Source organism: Arctopsyche grandis, chromosome 11 (genome assembly GCF_051622035.1).
Source record: "Arctopsyche grandis isolate Sample6627 chromosome 11, ASM5162203v2, whole genome shotgun sequence".
NCBI lineage: Eukaryota > Metazoa > Arthropoda > Insecta > Trichoptera > Hydropsychidae > Arctopsyche > Arctopsyche grandis.
Genome location: NC_135365.1, coordinates 29,043,483 through 29,064,341, shown reverse-complemented (window position 1 = coordinate 29,064,341; position 20,859 = coordinate 29,043,483). Strand labels below are relative to the sequence as shown.

The window sequence follows — 20,859 nt, the reverse complement described above, 5'->3', positions numbered from 1 at the left end:
AAGTCGTCAAAAAGTATGAGATACCAGTTGAAATGGTTTCTATGATATACTGTATAATTACGGACTTGAAAGACGACTCTCAGTCATAAACTGGTTTCAATTTTACGATCCCGTAAACATGTGTACTTTCTTAAACAACTTCCTGGAATTCTGCCGAATAAGTACATGCACAATTTCAAATTCAGATAGCGCTCTTCGAGTGTGCTATAAACAAAATAAAATAAAACGAAAGCCAGTTTTAAAAAATCATTGTATTTACAAGAATTGGAAAAGAACAAATATTTCTATATTTATAATACACATAATGCAATTTGAATGAACAACGCAAATTTCGCATATACCAATTATATTCACGACGAAATCAAAATATGATATTAAAAGCATCTAAACTCTTACATAGATAATTTTCTCGTTAGCAAATTTTTTTTCTTTCTATTTATAACCAAAGCAGCGTAGCTAGGAATCGCATTCCGATTAGAAATTAATCACTTTGTAATAATAACTATTCAACATTGATAAAAATAACAAATAAATACAATTAAGTAAATTCGTTTCGACAATCGACAACTGTTTAGGAAATAAAATCGCAACTGAAGACATAGCAATAAATAAAAATTTGTGCGAAAAAGATATGAAAATGTGACGAAATCATAATAAATTAACAGTAAAACTTGTTCAATGTACAAGAAGTTGTACCGTATGTTGTCCGACAAGTTGTACAATAAGTTGCACATAACATGGTACATTACTGAGAGACGCATTTCGTCGAAATTGCGTTCGAGTAATATTTCGAAATGAAAATAGGCACATTGTCGAATTTGAATTGTATTTTAATATATCTCTCTCTCTCTCGAGGGCTAATTTTTTTTAACTAAATTATACGTGGAGTAGACCGGTGGCTGATGCGTGCGCTAAGAGAGCTCGAGCAGCTTGACGGGCTTCCAAATGTAGCGTGACTTCTTTCGTCCAGTCCCGAGCTACACTGCTCGGAGCACCTTTAAGCAGATTGATGTACCGTAGAGCTTTTGTCCAATCGCAACGCTCCACCCAATACCTGAAAATTTAAAAATTGAATTCAAACTTGCGACTATTGAGTAGCCTCATCTCAACCTTAATATACTATTTTCTATTCGAGTTCAAAACACTTGAAACATTGTAGGAATATAGCACAACTTGTACTATCCCAAATCAAGTTCGATGATCTTATCTACTTCTCCAAAACACAAGTCGAACGATTGCATCATTGCCTACGTGTACGAGCAAGCAAAGCCGACCCGAAACATCTTCGTTCACACAAGGGCAATGATACGATTCGATTCGCTCTACATAAAACAACCTCGAGCTCAAAGGAACCTCCGAGAGCATGATCTCATCATACAGCTACGCAGCAAACAACCTTGAGCCCGTAGGGTTTTTCAATAAATGATCTCACCAGGAAGCTAGGCATTGCACAATGAACCAAGATATAAACCAGCCTCAGGCACCAGTGAGCTTCTGGAGTTCAGCCTGCCCACTCCTCCAAAGTCAAGCAACTATCTCTTTTGGTGTACATACAATAATCCCTGTATCCACCGAACAATAAAGATCCTCTTCCAAACACAGATGTATTTACAGAGGCTGGGACACTGGTCAACACACCTCCCTGCCTAAACCATGTATAGGATTTGATCAATATCGATAGTGATTAATAGATAGTAGCGATAGTGATCAATATCGATGCTTCAAGTTAGCGATAGTGATAATTGGATAGTAGCGATAATGATCAATATCGATGATTCAAGTTAGCGATAGTGATTAATAGATCCACTTGAGGGAGCTAAGCCCAAATATGGCATTCAACCGTACTTATTCACCCCCTGTTTTATTTATGTATAGCAGAACGCAAAAATAAAATACAATGTCTAATAAATATACCAACCGAACACGTTGCAAAATATCATGTGTGTCCAATTTGCTGAAATCCACTGACTGATCGTCGAGCTCGTCTTTTGGGATCCCTTGACCTTGGATTAGAAAAACGCTTTGCAGCCAAGATAAGAAATACACCGGCAGACTGCCGCCTTCTTCGGGAACCAATGCTACCTTTTTACACGCTTTCTCAACCTAAAACAAAAGTAAAAATATTCAAATAAACCATAAAAACAATATCAATACATATCAAATTAACCAATCAACCTTGTTGAATCTTTCTCTAAGAGCGAGCTCGCTGAAGACGCCTCTCTCCCGGGCCAAATTAGGAACTCCTCGCAACACAGCAACAACCAAATCATCAGAATCGGCTGCAAATTCAAAACAAAAATTAGCACTCAAAAGCTTAACAATATTATAAAAAAAAAAACAACGATAATATTACCAGCTGCCGTGGCGATGGCTTCAAGTTCTCTGATGAGCGGCATTGGCAGATTGGTGTCCCTCCTCAGCGCCGACTCCAAAGCCTCGCAAGCGGCCCACAGCTTCTGTGACTGTCGGGCCATTTTGTCGGCGTCGGAACGCGCTGAAAATGAAAACACACTTGAAGATAAAGAGTCCTCGATACTGGGAAAAAATTTAGACAAGTCTACCTTTGAGATCGTCGTCCACGGCTGCGTGTTTAGACAAGTAATAAACGATCGGATTAAATAGACTACGGTGAGTTAATCGTACGTCAGTAATATACATATGATATGTGTACCTTTGAGAGCATCGTCGACGCCTTGAAGGCGGCCAAGTACGGCAGCCAGTCGTAATTCATGAGTTGCTCTTTGCTGTTCAGCTCGCTCATCGGCTAGTTTCCGTTCCTCTTGAGTTACCTAAAAATCATTAATACATATTATATCAACTCAAAATAACTAATAATAATGTCCACATATTAAACCATAATTTTCACATGTTCTTATGAACAAGCACCTTCGTTCATACATTACATAAAAACTTATTAAATGGATTTTTCGCCGATATAAACTAATAAATATTCCTCTCTACATACACACATACATGAACTGTTTCAATACCTGGCGAGCGCGAGCATCGAGAGCGTCCTGCAAATGAGACGTATGTATTTCGAGCTGCTTCTTCAGTTGAGTGTCCATTTCTCGATGCACCTTAGCACGGCTTGCCGCATCCTTAAAACACAAAATGATCAATAGAACGCTTAACTCAAATCAAACCGATCACAATCGACGAGTAAACCAACCTTTTTCTGAAAACCCAAAGACAACTTTTGCCTCTCCTTTTCCAGCTCAAACTCAACTTTGGCACGAATCACATCCTTTTCCTGACCTAAAAATAAAAACTGTTTGTAGATCGGTGGTTTTCACATGAAGTTTTATGGCCATATATTTGACATCAGCAATCTTATAAAAATATACTAAATGGTTTAGAATTACGAAAGAAAAATTTGTGTGAGACGTGCACGATGGAAGTACAAACTTGAGACGAAGAAGACGGGAGGATAACACAACGGAGAGCAAATTTCTTATCTAAGACTTTTTATTAGAGTGACATTTTACTTATTAAATATATAAATAACATTTTCATATATTAAAATTTTTTATTCAAAATAGGCACGTTTTTAGTATAAAATACGGATAACTATGAATAAATTCGGTAATGAAGACATTAATATATATTCAACAATGAATTGAAGAATTTTATAGTGATATTTCTTCTTTCAAACCTGATTGATTAACATAAGAAAATTTCGTGAATCAAATCCATCCAAAATATATATATATATATATATATATATATATATATATATATATATATATATATATATATATATATATATGTATGTATATACGTATACATACATGTTTCAGCGGTATTTTATATAAAATAAAATTCCCAAATTAACATTTGTACCGACGAAAGTTTGCTGTTTTACAAATTTTGTTCGTGAGTCGTTGATATTTGACAGTCAACTTCCTGCGTTCCTCGTAAATTATAATATTTTACAATCAGCATTGTTACTTCGAATTGTAAAATTAAATTGAATATATGTAGAATGTTTTATAATTTCAAAGACAGTCAAATTATTTTTTTTTATTTTTTCAATTCAATAATCAAAAAAAGAAAAATGGGGGGCCTCGCAGAGCCCCTTGTCTATGTCGCCCTATCCAAGTGCCTAGCCTAGTTTTAATGCACTTGTAGAACAATTGCATACCAGCAGAGAGGTTGTGGGTTAAAATCCAGGCCAAATATTATCTGGAAAGATTTTTTGTTTATTAAAAAACACAGATTGACCGTCTCCTGTTAGAATTTTCCAATTTTTCTAGCTAAATTATTGTGATGGATCCAATAAATCGATATCTTCCGCCTCAGTTTCTCACAAATTCAAGTTATTAGCATCTCGAATTTGTTTTTTTATAAATAATCCCTACATAATGTATTCACTGTATCAAAAAATTTGTTGATTTTCCATAGATGTCTCTATTGTAATGTATGTACTGTTATGTTTGAAAAATTGTTAGAACTTATGTACAAAAAAAATCTAACATATGATGTATGTATGTAATAAAGAAAATTAATATGTGAAGACCATGAGGTGAAACGAACCTTGCATGGCGGCGTCAATGTTTTGTGAGAGCAGCGTATTCTGCCGAGCGAGCATCTGCTGATACAGCAGGATACGACGCAACACCACCAAGAGCAAAGCATCGGGATTTCCACCGCGCAAGTCCAGCTTTTGCGCGCCGATGTCCATCTCGGGATATATCGCCTGAAATCACAAACCCATGAAATACATAAATAAAGACACAAATCATACAATAGGTGCACAAAGCGAATATAAGAGTACTTGTAGTTCTTCGATAAAGTATTTGCGAGCTTGCTCGACTTGCGAGCAATATCGACGGTAGACGGAAGTGTTGGCGCTGACTCTGTTGTGTTCTTCCTGAGCCGATTTGACATGTTTGCGAATCTTTTCCGCGAGAGAACTGTCACTGCCACCCAAAGCCTCCTCTTAATTGAAAAATAACACACATTCAACTCGACACGTATACATATATATGATTATAATGTATGATATGATATGCACCTAGTTTTCTATTGGCCAAGTCGACAACTTCTTCGGCTTCTGTCAGATTGCGCGTGGATTGTTTCAAGTCTTCCAATATGTTTTTATTGATCTCGTCTGAATAGTCGTCCATTACCTAAATTGTAAATTAAAAAAAAAAACGTTACAATTATAATAAAATAATATTATCTGATGCAAACTTTCATGAATACGAACGGCGTCAATTTTTTTTGAATAGATGTTCAAAGCTTCAACAGCTCGTCTGTAAGCGGCGACGGCAGCCTTCCCAGCAGCTTCCATGGTTGCGGCAGCTTCTGGTGAGTCGAATTTTTCTATTTTTGGCAATGCAATTTCTTCCTTTACAGCAACTTTTTGTACAATTAGTTCTTTAGGTTTAGGAGCTGGAATAACTGAAAAATAGATAATTAAATCAAATTATTGTACTGAAGATGGGATTGACAGAATAGAATGGGAACAATTCAAACGTCCATTATATAAAATTGATGTGCATTTAAAAAAAAAATTGTGTGTATTTCTAAGTGACAGACACAGATTGCATTAGAAACTTTGCTTTGATCATTAAAAAAAATATTTGCCACTTAAAAAGCGGGTGAAATGTGTATTAAAATGAAAGATGAACTTTAATGGCAATGTCGCGAATACCAAAATACGAACCGACAACGACCAACGCTTCTCTCTACAGGATTCCTTCTTTTTTTTTACTCTGCGGTTTACGACCTGACATCATCATTCATATTCATACGTAATACGGTTAACAAAAGTAAACACTTTTGACAGTTGATAGTTGCCACTTTTTGTATCTATTATAATCATAGAAGTAGAATGCATAGAATCGCTCTCAGCCTCCAAAAATGTTGCTACAAAAAATCTGTACAAAAAGTTTTTTCATTGTTTGCTAAACTTCGTCTCTCTCTCTCTCTCTTGTCTCTCTTCTGACTCTCCGTCTCTCTCTTCGATGGCTCGCTTTTAGACGATACTTTTGTAAACAATGACCATTCTATGCATTCTACTTCTATGATTATAATGCTAAAACCAATTTTTTCGAATGATTGTTTCATATTTTTTAATGGTCACTTTATAATGCCAAAATATTTTATTCGATGCACAATACGAGATTGTTTAATGCACCGAAAATAATGCAAATTTTTAATGCACAAACATTTTTTTTAAGATACAAAGCATTTTTCTCAATGCACAGTTAAATCGCACCCGAATAGAATAAGACTTGCTCCATATCATATCAGTTCTTACAATACAACTACAGCTGATTATTTATTTCCTCATAACCTTCTGACAAAATGTTCGGCACAAAAACTCAAATGAGTTTTTAAGCATGGTACTTTGAAGAACGGGATTTTTTTCTATACAAACTAGCCTTAGAATACGCACCAGGAAGTGGGGTGATGATTTCTACTTTCTTTGCCGGTGTCAACGGTTTCGGAGGTTCGATTTTCTGCGGGGTGGGTTCGGTCGAGCTTCCGAAGACCATCTCTGAAGCAGACGTGGCCAAATCGCGTGTCGATGAAATGGCTTTCGACACCACCGTCTCCCTCTCGCCGTAAACGATAGCGATTGCATCGTCAGTCCATGGGGCATAGTCTTTCAAGATGTCGCGAAAGTCCTGGTTGCTCCTGACGAAGACGATCGAGTACATAAGCTTCAACATATAATATAATGTGTAATTGCATCGTAATCGTGTGGAATACTCACTTGGCTAATGCCAATGTGGCTGAAGTTACGGCCGTCGCACCGACCAGGGCGAAGAAAATGCGAGATTTTGCTTTGGATTTCTTGCCGCCCGATCCAGACGGTCCCGGATCCGATGCTGGCGGTGGTGAAGCTAGTCCATTGGATGACACCCACACCACTCTACCATACGCCTAAATACAAAAATTATATTAAAAACACATGAAAAAAGATACTTTAACATTCATTACAAAACAAAACGGGTCTAATTGTAATTTTTCTAATTGTATAAACCAGTAGAAAAGATTAGTGGTTAGCATATAATGCTTTGAACAGAGTGGTCACGGCTTCAAATCCCACTGATTTGAAGCCGTGTCGATGTTTGAAGATGTTATGATTAGTAGTGTGGAGAAAACTTAAAAGTAATTTATTAGATTTTGATATATTAAACATATTTTAAGCGATTATTAATTATATCGCGCGCTCATATTACCATTATTAACCTATGCTTCACCTGTATGGAATAACGCCTCGAATACTAGCCTTTCCAAGCTCCAAATAATACAAAATAAATCCTTGAAAATAATTTATAACACACCGATATATACTAACTTGAAAAAACTGCATGCCATAAATAATATTCCGTTTGTTACAGACATTACTAACAAACTAACCAGTAGATTCTATGACGGAATCACTAATAACCATACTAACACACTTGTGAAGAGTCTCGGTGATTACAACAAAATGTCTATACCCTTCAGGTATAACACACAGATTACCTAAACATAATCTGCTTTAGATCGTCGACTTTAGAGTATTTACTTAATATTATGTATTAGATGTATTATGAGCATTTATAAGAATTGTAAATAGGTTTTTGAGCTCTTTTTCCTATTATGCTGTACATTAACATTAGAATAATATAATACTATGATTACTAACAAAATTAAATTAAAAGTGTAAAATAGAAAAGGTTCAGTAGATCAGTAGCTATTAAAATAGATATAAGATGTATTGTGAACATAATTTCGTAATAATAATTAAAAATCAAAGTGATTATTGATTTTATGAAAATTGATTTGAAAAAATAAAGATTAATTTTCAACTGTTTAAATTTTCCTCCACACATACATATACATAATGAACTGCAATGTATAAATAATAATAAAATAATTGCTCAGTATGGTAAAAAAAAAAAAAATTCATATAGGATAATAAAAAAGTATATACATGTGTATTTCAATTCAGTTAAAAGCAGCGCAATTTGACCGTGTAAAATAAATAAATTGAATAGTGCAAAAACATTGCACAATTGAAAAATTGACAATCGACGAATGAAAACATAACATGTGCAATGACAGCTGGTGACGTCACCGGTCACCGAGTTTGACGGTTTCGAGGTTATGTCAAGTTATGTAATGCAATGTTATGTATGAAATGACGTTAGGGAAGGGGCGAGGCTCGAAGCGTTCGAGCGGCGCGGGGGGCGAGGGGGCGGAGGGGTGGGGGGCGGGGGGGAAAGTGAAGAGGTGTCTCGGAGCTGACCTGTTGTGCTCTGGCGGCCGCCCTACCGCTCAAATGCAACATGTTCGATGTGAGGAAGCGGAGCCGCGGCGCGAGGAGTTACCGCGGCCACCACCACCGGCAAACTGCCTGCTCGATCGCCTCGCAAGCTGATGACACCTTGCTGGTGGCCAAAACACCCCCAGCGCCGGCCTACTATACCTCGCTGTCAACCACTACCAACTTTATCATTTTGAACCGTTTTCGACTTGAACATAGCTTTTCAAATTCTGTTTATATTTTTGCACTTATCAATAGGACGGGTGGTTATGTTTCAACCGTTTCCCGGCTTAAGGAAACTCGGCTTATCTAATCTAACTTTATTCTAAAAGGTCTGTTCATACTTAACAGCACTGCACGGCTTCAGCACTGCACGACTCCGTTTCAAATATGTCATTTTATTACATTTCTATTCATATCTACCTACACGTCGCGGTCACGTCACGTTTACATCAATTTGGCCGAGTGCAAGGCAAAATCGGCTTACTTATACGTTACAGGCCATGACGATACGGCGCAATATTGCTTACGTCGTATTGTCGAGTACTTACAATATGAATGCATTCATGTGCATTCGTAGCTACGCGTCAGAATACAAGTCAGCAAATATGTTTCGACGTTTATCGAACGAAAAATTATATATAATCGCGCTGTTGTTGAAAGAAGAAGCTCAAGAAGGCAATAAAAAAGCACGGAGACGTTTTGATGTGCATCCCATGTTAAAAAATAGAAAAACCGAAGGAGAGTTTTGGACACTGTATAAGGAGCTTGTGGATGATTTTTTTTAAATATTTCTGTAAAAAATTTAAATTTTTTTTAAATATTTGCGCCAAAACCATGTCAGTTGACAGCTGTTCAACCAAAAGATTGAACAGCTGCCAACTGTCACTATCGATAATTGGTCCAAAACAGCAAAGCGGCAGACTCATGGCACGTAATTCGCGTGTATATTTCCACGATGGCCAAAAAAACGGATACGATACGTTGACGGATGTTGCTGTAAGGTATGAACAGGAAATGTCGGGTACTGCTGTAAGCCTGCCGTGGCGTAAACGTGACGGTTGGTATGAATATACCCAAACAAAATGTACCAAAGAATACTATTCGTACGGCCGGATACCTGCTGAAGTCGGTACGTGCTGACTAGGTATGAACAGACCTAAACTCGGAGTATTGAAGAGGATCTTTATTTATGTTCAGTGAATACAAGTATTGCTCTATGTACGCAGAGAAATCTTATAATAATAGAAGGCCCTTACGAATAAATAATTACTATAAATACGCTACAACGCACGGAATACAATCGGGTCAATTTACTTATAAAAATGTATCCCATGTTGTTTATTGTGTGTTTTTGAATTCATTGTGCAATTTTTAACGATGCTTGCCCATCTTGTGAGTAATATAAACAAACAGAGAAGTTTTTATCGGACATACGTTGAGCACCAAGCATCAAATACGACTGATGCTAAATATATTTAGGATTGTCTGTGGACAATCGTCACTTGACAACAATATGACGCCTAAAGCCACTTCTGTTATTATAACATTTCTCTGTATGTACGTCAAAAATATGATGAGGAGTAGGCAGGCTGCATTTTAGGGACTCACCGTTATCTGGGGATGATGCGATAGCTGATCGGTGATCCCTTTGAGTGCTGAAGTCTTTTCTGTTGAAAGCCCGCCACGCTGAAAATTTCGCCAACATTTCCAGCTAGAATTATTTAGAAATCCAATAGAAAGCAGGTATAAAAATTGTAGCTAATTCAAACAAACCCTAGATAACTGCTGCCGAGGATTTCGAGTTTTGCAAAGATGTGTTTAGACTGTAATATATCTTGCAACGTCCTTTTTTTTTCTCAAACAACGTTGCTATTTCCATCTTCTTCATCGTTGTTAAAATGCTTGTTAAAGATCATGTTTTTGAAGATTCCTACGGGCTCGATATTGTTCGTGTGGAGCTGTATGATGAGATCATGCTCTCAGAGATTCTTTTAGGTTAAGGGTTGTTTATGTAGAGCAAATGGAATTGCGTCTTTCGGCTTTCCCCTTGTGTGAAAAAAGCTATTCCAGGCGAAGTCGACTTTGCATACTCGTACAGGAAGGGGATAATGCAATCGTGCGAATTGTGTTTTAAGGAGAAATAAATGATATCTTCGACCTCAATTCAGGATAGTATAGGTTGTGCTATATTCCTACATACTTATCTATGATTTTATCTGGAAAATTTTATTGTTATTTTATTTTTTATGTTTAGTCATGGTGACATTTTATAATTCCCAATTTGTCGCCGTCGCCAAGTATAATATCAAACTAGACTCTATTGACGATTATATCCATAGAAGATAAAATTCTGATTGGACGATAGACAGAGACTTCAACGGAATAGGTTTCAGTAATATCTATCTTAATAGTATAAGAACTTTGTCTTATTCTTAGAGAATCATTAGTGTAGATCGATTAATCAAATACTTCATCGTCATTGCTATTTGAAGCCGTCTACCTGCTTGAGCTTCAAAAATAAAATATATGGTTTTTCGATTATTTTATCCAATATTGAGACGAATCCAACCTCTTGAGATTCTTCCAGGAATACATTTCTCATGTTACTAATTTGATTTTGACTTTTCATATACTATGTTCACAGTTTATTTATTGTTTTTCTTTCTTAATATTATCTAAATTTAATGTTAGTATTAGAAGCATAATAGAAAAATAAGCTCAAAAACCCATATTAAGTTAAAATGGATTCTGTCTTTTATAGATTACTAAATTTATCTCATTTTCCTTTGCTTTGCTGATCTGTCACTTCTTGCCCTACAGAAACGATTCTTTTAGAGGCTTAGACTTTTTTATGTCAATCAAAATGAATACATTTTTACAACGTGTTACTACGTGTGCGTTGAAACCGTTTTATTTTCGCATCACTAAATTAGACTGTAAAGGATAAAAAGAGAGAAAAACTTGTTTTAATAAAAGAATACATCGTTTATTAAAAAATTTCGATTTCCTAAATCGGTACATTAAATTTTTCATATAAAATGAATGTCTTGGGATTATAACAAATCATGAATTGTTAAACTATAATCTAATGGAAATTGGTATATAGCACACGGATAAACACAATTTATGTCAAATAATATGTGGAATAAAAACGTTTAAAACAATTTAAATTAAATTAAAAAAGAAAAAAAAAAGTACAATCGAATCCGTAACCTTTTTATGAAATTTGAAGATTAATGAAAATCAAAACATCTCCTCATATCACACAAACTAGAGAGAATATTTAAACAAATTTATTACCCCCGTTTAAATTTATAATTATAAAGCCTTTTATTTTAATGACTTAACATATTATTATATCATCATTTCATCACAGAATTCACGAATGAATCATTTTACATAAATAAGAAGATTGACTAAACTATATTTAGAAGAGAGAAAGCGTTTTGATACCTTGTAATAACATTAAATGAAAGTTTGAAAGTCTGACCAGATAAATGGATTAATTAATTAACACGTTTATAAATAATATAATGGCAATTTAAAAAAAATTAAAATATCGCTTAAAACTTTTGCATGTATAGAAAAAATAAGTCTTACAAAATATCATTCATTATTCATCGCTGAAAAAGTCTCACATATACAAAATTGCTTCAAGTCCATGTGCAAATTCACAAAACGAAACCGAAATAAACCAGAGCGCACTTTCGACAGTTAATAGAAACGTTTTCTCGTTTTCTCTTGATGCTTCTGATAGAACATGATACCCATGACGACGCAGGCGATCAGAGCGATCGAGCCGACCATCAACAGTAAGAATATCTTTATTCCCGAGAGGGACGGCTTCGGATCTTCGATGTGCTCCCGAGGCGGTTCGAACAGCTCGGCCGAAGGCACAATCTTTGATCGATCCTCTTGATTGTTCGGCTGGAATAAATTCATTCATTTTAATTTCTTTGATATCACATGTATATACATAAAAATGTGAATATACAAATCAACACATACGTCATCTAAATAATCCAACTCGTACATCTTGACTGAGAGTAGATCGTGGTTGTCGCTGAGATCACCGGTCGTTGCCGATACTCCGAAATAGTATCCAGTAGGCAATAAGACACCTTTGACTGAGAAACACTCCTTCCATGCACTCTTGCCATCCAAATCTGTCGATACTATATAGATAAAATAATTTGAGATTAAAATTAGTAATATATAATCATATTAATTGACGTATTTTTGATGAAGAAGCTCAATACCTGTAAGAACATCATTCTCATAACGCACTGCTATGTGAGTGTCTCGGTCCAAGTTGCGGAATCGACCTTCGCATCCGGCTACCTGCGTGTGTGTGCCGTCTCTGTCGTGGTCGTAATGCAATGTGCCGTTGTTCACCATCGCCGAAATATACGGATGTTGATGCTGCAAGTGCATATTATATAAATACACAAACGACGTTAATCAAATTTGTACATATCTCATAAGTAAACGCGTACGTTGTGAATGCCATTGTGGTTGCTGTACGTGTCTAGTATGACAGCGAGACCTGTAAAATAGTCCATGTTGCCAAACACGGGACCGGTTATCATCCTATCGCGTACATACCATATCGCCAGTCCGTCTCCGAACAGGTCTTTTCCTTTGCCGTGTATTTTGAACTCGATTTGAAGTTCCCAGTTCCTCGATGAGCATGCCTGTCGATGATAATTTTAATTAGTGGTGATTCTATCAAAGATTGTAGGGTAATTTTAAAGCTTTAGAGTCAAATTTCTTTATATTATACCACTGAATTCCAAATGGCCCCGCTTCTAGACTGTTCATCTGGGGTAATTCTTACTTGCTTAGGCGTAACCATTGTGTGGCCGACTAAATCCCAGAACGGAATGGTCGTCCCAGTACCTGAAAAAAATCAATATTGCACAACACATTCATACCAATGCATATTTAAATATGAAAAATTCAAAATAGCTAATACATATACAAAAATAAGGCTACGTCATTGTGTAATTTGTACCATTGGATAAGAACGATTTATTACAAACTAAATATGATTTTATTTTTTAATTTTATTTTTTTAATTTATATTTTTTTTTATTAGGTTTGAGTGCAATGACTCATACGTATTAAAAATCTATACGAAAGGATTATCATATAAGCATGTAGGGCTTACAGTGATGTTAAAGATAATCTTTGAAATAAAATCGATGACGTGTAGTGTGTGAAAAGAATGTGAATCGGTGTTTGAAGGTAGAATTAAGAATATTGGGTGTGGGTGTATTTGTAGGTTACCTTGATACGGTCTGGTCAGAGAGTGCTCTCGCTTCATGTAGTCCTTGGTGTTCCAGTCTGCTGATGCTGCAGCCGCAGCCAGCGTCACCAGCAACGCTTTAAGATGCATTTCGAACGCGTTTAGCTCCACTCGACGAACACCATTGACACGCAAACGTCAAACTTCGCCCGGCTTCAGTGTTACCAGATGTAAAAATATTGCTAACGAAATAATTTTCTTCAAACCACATTTTTAAACACTAGCAACACTTTTAACTTCAATTCAATTGAATATTTATTATTTTTGTGCTGATTTTTTGCATTATTATATTAGAAAAGCGTTCTTTAATTAATTCGATAAGTTAAAATTGACGTGTATGGTTTATAGTAGCAACACTCAATATATTTCATTCGCCGATAATACAGCAGACTGTTTTATCATACACATATAATATTTTTATACATTATAGCTAGATGTCACTAAATTGTTCGATGTTTGTAAATTAAAGGCGGAACATTTGAATGAAAATTTTAGGACAATTCAAAACTTAATTAATTGTAAACCATTAGTATATTAGGGTCGGTGAGTTTTTGGTTCAATCATAACGACAGTATATACTGTAATATCATCAGAGGTGAACAAATAAGCACACCACTTAATTTCATCACAGACAAATTAAATACAATGCGATTATAGCACCAAATCGACGGAATTTTATCGCCCATTGAAACAGATCGACATAACAATGGTGCAAACTCGGTAACATCGTATTATATTATTATCACATTTGCATTGTTTACGTCCGAATATCGCGATTCAGATTTGGCGTCCATAAAGATCGATGACCGGTCATGTTAAATCGTTCACACCCACGACCAGAGAGATGACTTCGGCGAGGGTTTGACGAAATCACAACAATGCAAGACGACACAAATATACCCATCAACTGACGCCGCCAGTCCTGCTGGAAATTCGGAAACTTTAGTGGTATAGTTGATTTATCTATTCGTATGGGGAATGTAGGAATCCTTTTACGCGAGATGAAATTGTTCTCTCTCCGTGTGTGAAGATGGAGTAGGTGCAAGAGGAGGGGAAGAAGGTGAGAGAAGGTGCAGGAGGAAGGGGGAAGGTGGTTGTTGAGCCAACAACCTGCTCGTCGTCGTCTCTTCCTGTATTGGATGGACGACGAGAATAGCACTCGACCAGCGTCTTATTTGTACGTGAGCCAATGCACGACTCGTCGTAGTAGTTATAGTATTATAGTACTACTCCAATTATTCGAATGAGTTCAAAATTGTCCAAGGACACTTGAGAGTCCTTGGGCGATTTACTTATAAGCGCGTCCCAATTGTTAGCATCCAATTAAGTACATAAATTAAAGTTAGCATCCATTCAAGTACATAAATTAAACTTCCATTGCATACATTAAGTCGTTTTATGATCATTCTAACTAATTTATTGAAAATTCACACAAGTTATTTTCAATAATATACTAGAAACTTCAATAGTTTTCTCTATTGCCTTTTGGAGAGACAGATAAGTGGCAAATTTGTATGAAATCACCTTAGATGAATTTGGTCCGGACTTTTTCAATTCCTGGAACTCGAGTTGCAGCTTCGGATCGTTCCCGGGATTCCCGGGTCTCGAGATATTAAAAAATCCGAGTAGATTTACCAGCTTTTGTAAGGACTTTAATTAATTCAACTTAAGAAATTGCATATTTTTATTTTTATTTAAAAAAATCAATATAACAGTGACTTGAAAGGTAGCCTCAAAGCGTCCCTCTGGTTATAATACAAATATACATATAAAACAAGAATAACAAAAATAAAAAAAAATATATAAAGCATGTAAGAAATATGTATAATTAAAAACAAATAAATAATAATGATAATTATATCGTGCTATGTAAGTAAGATGTGTTCAACTAACTCAACATAACTGGTATTGAAGATATCCAAGGAGTGTGCCAGTAAGTTAAGGAGTTGAACAGCTCTCGAGAGGGGGGAGTTCATGAGCTCGTTTGTTCTAGCCCTAATTGGCAACAAAATATTATATTTTCGTAAAACCCTATGATATTCCGGGGTCAAAAATTTTAGCTTCTCCAAGATAGCGGAATTTTGAATCTCTCCTCTTAATAATATTATGAAAAATTTTGTAAAACCCTATGCTTTTCCGGGGGTGAAAATTTTAACTTCTCCGGGATAGCGGGATCTCTCCTCTTAATAATATTATTTTATTTTTACATAGATATATACCGTGAAGGCTTGACAGGAAGACCCCAATGCGCCTTCCTAGACAATTAATTACAAGCAATGTAGCATTTTTATTACATAAATCACTGTATTTCAAGAAGCTGAAGAATACGACATTAACAATTAATTAATCCATTGAGACATCTACGGATTTTAGATTTGTACATAATTTTTACAAATTTTACATAGATTAAATACAGAAGATTTGTGACAGCAGGTAGGATGATTTTTTTGACAATTTTGAGGAACCGTTTCAACAATGATGAAATAAAATTGGCAAACTCTGATAAGAAACGATCGACTTGGACTCACAAATATCCAAGCCAAACCAGCAGTTAGCGCAGCAGCAAACATACACGCTACCACTGAGCCATACTGCTGGCTATGGAAGTGTTTATTAAATGTTTCCCGAGAAACAAATCTAAATATGTTTCTGTCATCGTTGAATTAATTATAATTTTACACATTTTATTCTGAACAGACTAGGATTTGATTTCATATGAAACGAGCTAAACCCGGCATGTTCCCGTTCCCATTCCCGTTTCTAGTGATGGTTGGAGCTCAACTAACGTCTCTTCAAAGCCGTGTCGTCATAAACCAACTGGTAACGTAGTTACCAACGAACACATTTCCTTGACTACACAATGGCGCTACAAACTTTCGCGTCGGTAAAAACGTAATTACGAATATCATTATTAAGAGGTTTTTTCCCGGTTTTTTTTTCACAGTAAGCTTCCCGCACATGCATACAACAAATCCTGAAAGTTCCATCGTAATCGGTTGAGTGGCTTAGGAACATATACGAGACAGACAGACAGACAAACAGACATTCAATTTTATATATACATATACATATATATGAAATAAAATTGTATGAACGTACGAGTATATTTATAAAGTGTGTTAGATGAATTGTTGTTTGACATTAAGAGGGCTGGATACCCGAAACGTTAATTTTGTTGCCGTTCCTTTCTTCGATATATATATTAGATGAATGTATATATTGAGTGAATGCGACAATATATATCAATATATATATTGAGTGAATGCGACAGTTGCGCCTCGACCAGATAATATCTATTTTAAATCGACAAAATCGAGGTTTCGTATTCTCCAGTTTTCTCCTCCGAAACTGGACCAATTTAAAAAAAATTCATCATCGGTACGAGAAAGATATTTTCTATGTTTGTGTGGTCGTATTTTTTTTTAAATCAACCGTTAAATAAGCACGCTGGACTCTTTTCGTGGGTGTAAAAAAGAGGCGATTTTATAGATGTTTGGAGGCTCCTAACTCCTATAAAAAATAACTAAAAAAAAAAAAAAAAAAACGATAGATGCACCCCAATGTTGGATATCCATAGCATATTAAAAAATAATTTCTCTAGTGCTCTTATTGAAGAAGAGAGAAGTGTAATACGTTTGTATGGACAAGGCGCTGATGTACAGCCCTCTTAAGAGGGCTGGACAGCAGCACCTTGTCCATACAAACGTACTATACTTCTCCCTTCCTCAATTATGACACTAGAGAAATTATTTTTTAATATGCTATGGATATCCACCATTGGGGTGCATCTATCGTTTTATTTTTTTGATTAATTATTTTTTAAATGAGCTAGGAGCCGCCAAAAATCTATAAAATCGCCTCTTTTTTACACCCACGAAACGAGTCCAGCGTGCTTATTTAACGGTCGATTTTTAAAAAAATACGCCGATAGATGCACAGAGAGTATCTTTCTCATACCGATGATGAATTTTTTTTAAAAATTGGTCCAGTTTTGGAGGAGAAAATAGTAGAATACGAAACCTCGATTTTGTCAATTTAAAATACGTTTTATCTGGTCGAAGCTCAACTGTCGCATTTACTCAAGAAAGGAACGGTAACAAAATTAAGGTTTCGGGTGTACAGCCCTCTTAATATAGGAGAAAAATTTTAGATGGTATGTATATCGTATACTAGAAAATCTTCTGAAAAACTTTTAACCGCCCAAACAGCGCCGTGTAATTCAACTACACAGTCATGAAGAAATTTATTCAAGACTCGGAACGACATCCCAGTCAGCATCACTTAAAATCGCATTTCGGTCGGCAGGTATCGAATTTCGGTTCGGTATTTTTTGATCGTAACTGCACTATGATTTTGGTTATTATTATTATTATATTAATTGCACAGTTGGGCGGACGTGTCGCCCTGGGGCCATGCCTCACTTGCCTAGTGCCTAGAGACGGCAATGGCCAAGTCAATGCACCGCGTTGTCGGTTATGTGCGTTCAGTCACGAGTGATCGGAATATTGCTTTATATTATATTAGATAGCTATATTATTAATATATATATATATGTATTTATGTATGTGTATACAATACGTGTAGGTATACGTCTAAAAAATTGCATATCGTGTCCGAGTTGGATGAAAAAATTCGACGTGACCGACACTCGACTTTTTCGATATATTATCGTGTCGATATGCATATGTGTTCTAATTTTAACTGTTAGCGGAATTAGCGATACTTGCCTTCAAATATGACGGCAACTGATTTGCTCCTAAATTTAGACTATTATTGAATGCTTTTGTTAAGATTAGTATACATATTTGAAAGAATATTTAACCCTTCCTCACCGATGTGGGGTTATGTATGTAAATGCCCCAATTTTTACGTTTTTCGTAATAACTGTATGGTTTTTCATATCTATACACCCTATATTTCTTGAATTCATAGAATGAACTACAAGAAATTTATTTATCGTAAAAAAATACATTTATACATTTCTACGTTCCATAGTATGATTTAAAGGCGGTGGCGATACGTCATGCTTTTAACTGTTCGCTTGCATATTCTAATTGATCGATGAATCAATGCGAGAGAAAGAAACAGCTATATTTTCGTAAGCTATTGTTTTCGTCGCTTTTGGCGCATGGCTATTGAGTCATGCAGTCGCCTGTTGGACTTACCTATGTGCGTTTACATGTCGATGTTTGCCGTTATTTTTAATACAAAAATAGTCAAAAATATGCTATAGGACTAAAACTTTTTTATGTTGATGTATAAAATGATTAATAAGATATATATTGAACCCATTTGTATTAAGAAAAGCTGTATTTTGATTTAAAAATACTGGGGTCTTACTCGACCCCGGTTTGGGACATTCGTTCAATCTCGACGCTCCGTCCTTCAAAGGTTAATAAAATTTGGGATTAAAAGTGGCGATGTATTTTCTGTTTCGTGTACAATTTGATTTTTGTTACTAATATATTTTACTTACATATATTCGAATATGTCTTTTGATACAATGTTTCGTAGGGAATGTTCTAAAATATGTGTTCATATAATAATTCATTTGAATTAATTGAAATAGAATTAACCACAATAAACAAGATGATACTAGAGATGAGGGTAATATTAATTAAATAAAATTGATGACTTTATAATGAGCATAATCTCTCGTCAAAAATGATGTAACTGCATTAAAGTTGTTTATTGCTTTTAACTTGAATTCAAGAATTCCTCATTGCATAAAATACAATAAATAATATAAATCGACTAAAATTAATGACGCTTGCATGACTTTTTATTGTGTGGTTTGTGATGGAATTATTGCGCAATCTTCCATAAATATTACATAACTGAATCATTGCTCAGATTTGAAAATCTGAAATAAAAAGTAAATCGAGTTAAAAGCTCTTTTTTATATTGAAAATGCATAAAATGACACTTTTTTTGTAAATTGTAATATTCGATAAACCATTCCAAGGACACTGCAGTATTAAAATAATTCTTAAAATTAAAAATGTAATTGTAAAGGGGTTGGAAAAATGAGAAAAGAGAAACGTAAAAAAAGGAAAATATAATTTGAATAATATTTTAAAATTAAATATTAATATTGTGTCGACTTTAATATGTACATACATACATATATAAGAATATTAAGACCTAATAACCGTAATAACCCCCCCCCCCCCACATCCCCAAATCATTATAATCAGAAAATCTAAAAAAATTTGTAATAATAAAATTAAGCTAACTTTAATTCTTTAAATATTTTTTGTTGGGTTAAAATTTAAAATTTATTTAAATATTGAAATAAAATAAGCACTTTTTGTTGAATTAAATTTTTTTAAATTTATTTAACCCACATATTAAATCCTAGGTGCGCCACTGAATAAAACAAATGTGCTGCTGTCACGCTTTATTGTAACTAGACAGCGACAGGTGATTAGGGCAATATGGTTTTTTGGCATTATGGCTATTGTAATTTTATAGAAAACATTTTTTTTAGCACTGTTGGAACGTGTATTGCATTTTGTGATTGCCCTAATGACCCAATGAATAAATTAAAGTTATAACTAGTCACCGGACCCAGAAGGTGCCGCGTATTGTTCAAAGGTTAAAAATGCATTGTTAAAGGTGTTCCGAACCTTTTTTACAAAAGATTTGAACAATGGATAGCACTGTGACTATCCTACCTCTAGTTATAACAAACTTCTAGAGACTTCTAGAGAAATTATTTCACAATGCTGAAAATTCTTTATAACAAAACTAGAAAAAATTAGACACCGCTGATTGGGGATCGCGAAAACTATTCGATATATTGAAAATTCACATCATAATACAATATTCGACAATATGAAACAATAACCGAGTCTTTAAACAGTCTTTAAACATTTGCATTATGTATATAATATATATGTATATACATATATATTTGTAGGTACATCATTACAATCAATTCAATCGACGATTGTCAATCAAAATCAAGACAAACATTAAAACATTCAATAATAGAATAGCGTCTTTTGTATGTATATCGAGAATATCCTTTTTGCAACAAGTAATGTGGTCTTCCGGCACCGTTGAAATGCGCAAAACTGGTTTCAAAATAACACTCGCAGCGCAATAAATAAATAAAATTAATTATGTGCGCTTATACATATGTACATATATTATATATACATATGTATACGTGCAAGGCATTTTAAATCAGATATTAGACAGCTTAAATAGCATCTCTAAATCACATTTATAACATATTGACATTAAATGCACTCGTTCAAATATCAATGTGTGT

At 35.0% G+C, this 20,859-nt stretch overlaps 2 protein-coding genes across 2 annotated transcripts; both read right to left on the bottom strand.

Annotated features, from left to right (window-relative positions):
- Window positions 1-24: 24 nt before the first annotated feature.
- Window positions 25-8,655, bottom strand: Mitofilin (inner membrane mitochondrial protein mitofilin). The gene is made up of 14 exons (XM_077441234.1): window positions 8,252-8,655; window positions 6,728-6,897; window positions 6,407-6,648; window positions 5,213-5,406; window positions 5,018-5,132; window positions 4,778-4,941; window positions 4,537-4,699; window positions 3,173-3,258; window positions 2,991-3,101; window positions 2,672-2,789; window positions 2,354-2,494; window positions 2,176-2,279; window positions 1,919-2,103; window positions 25-1,054 (listed from the first exon to the last, which is right to left on the bottom strand). The coding sequence occupies exons 1-14, from the start codon at window positions 8,291-8,293 to the stop codon at window positions 877-879; spliced, it is 2,013 nt and encodes a 670-aa protein (XP_077297360.1). The 5' UTR covers window positions 8,294-8,655; the 3' UTR covers window positions 25-876.
- Window positions 8,656-10,903: 2,248 nt separating this feature from the next.
- Window positions 10,904-13,767, bottom strand: LOC143918794 (vesicular integral-membrane protein VIP36). The gene is made up of 6 exons (XM_077440859.1): window positions 13,562-13,767; window positions 13,056-13,171; window positions 12,769-12,966; window positions 12,532-12,694; window positions 12,281-12,447; window positions 10,904-12,199 (listed from the first exon to the last, which is right to left on the bottom strand). The coding sequence occupies exons 1-6, from the start codon at window positions 13,668-13,670 to the stop codon at window positions 11,987-11,989; spliced, it is 966 nt and encodes a 321-aa protein (XP_077296985.1). The 5' UTR covers window positions 13,671-13,767; the 3' UTR covers window positions 10,904-11,986.
- Between the last annotated feature and the right edge of the window lie 7,092 nt (window positions 13,768-20,859).

Excerpts from the sequence above, each read along its gene's own strand:
- LOC143918794 (XM_077440859.1), bottom strand. The coding sequence starts at position 13,670 with ATGCATCTTAAAGCGTTGCTGGTGACGCTGGCTGCGGCTGCAGCATCA. Across the intron at positions 13,172-13,561 it reads TCTGACCAGACCGTATCAAG|GTACTGGGACGACCATTCCG; the intron begins GTAACCTACAAA and ends GATTTTTTTCAG. Across the intron at positions 12,200-12,280 it reads AGTTGGATTATTTAGATGAC|CCGAACAATCAAGAGGATCG; the intron begins GTATGTGTTGAT and ends AATTTATTCCAG.
- Mitofilin (XM_077441234.1), bottom strand. The coding sequence starts at position 8,293 with ATGTTGCATTTGAGCGGTAGGGCGGCCGCCAGAGCACAACAG. Across the intron at positions 4,942-5,017 it reads CTTGGCCAATAGAAAACTAG|AGGAGGCTTTGGGTGGCAGT; the intron begins GTGCATATCATA and ends TTTTCAATTAAG. Across the intron at positions 2,790-2,990 it reads TCGATGCTCGCGCTCGCCAG|GTAACTCAAGAGGAACGGAA; the intron begins GTATTGAAACAG and ends AATGATTTTTAG.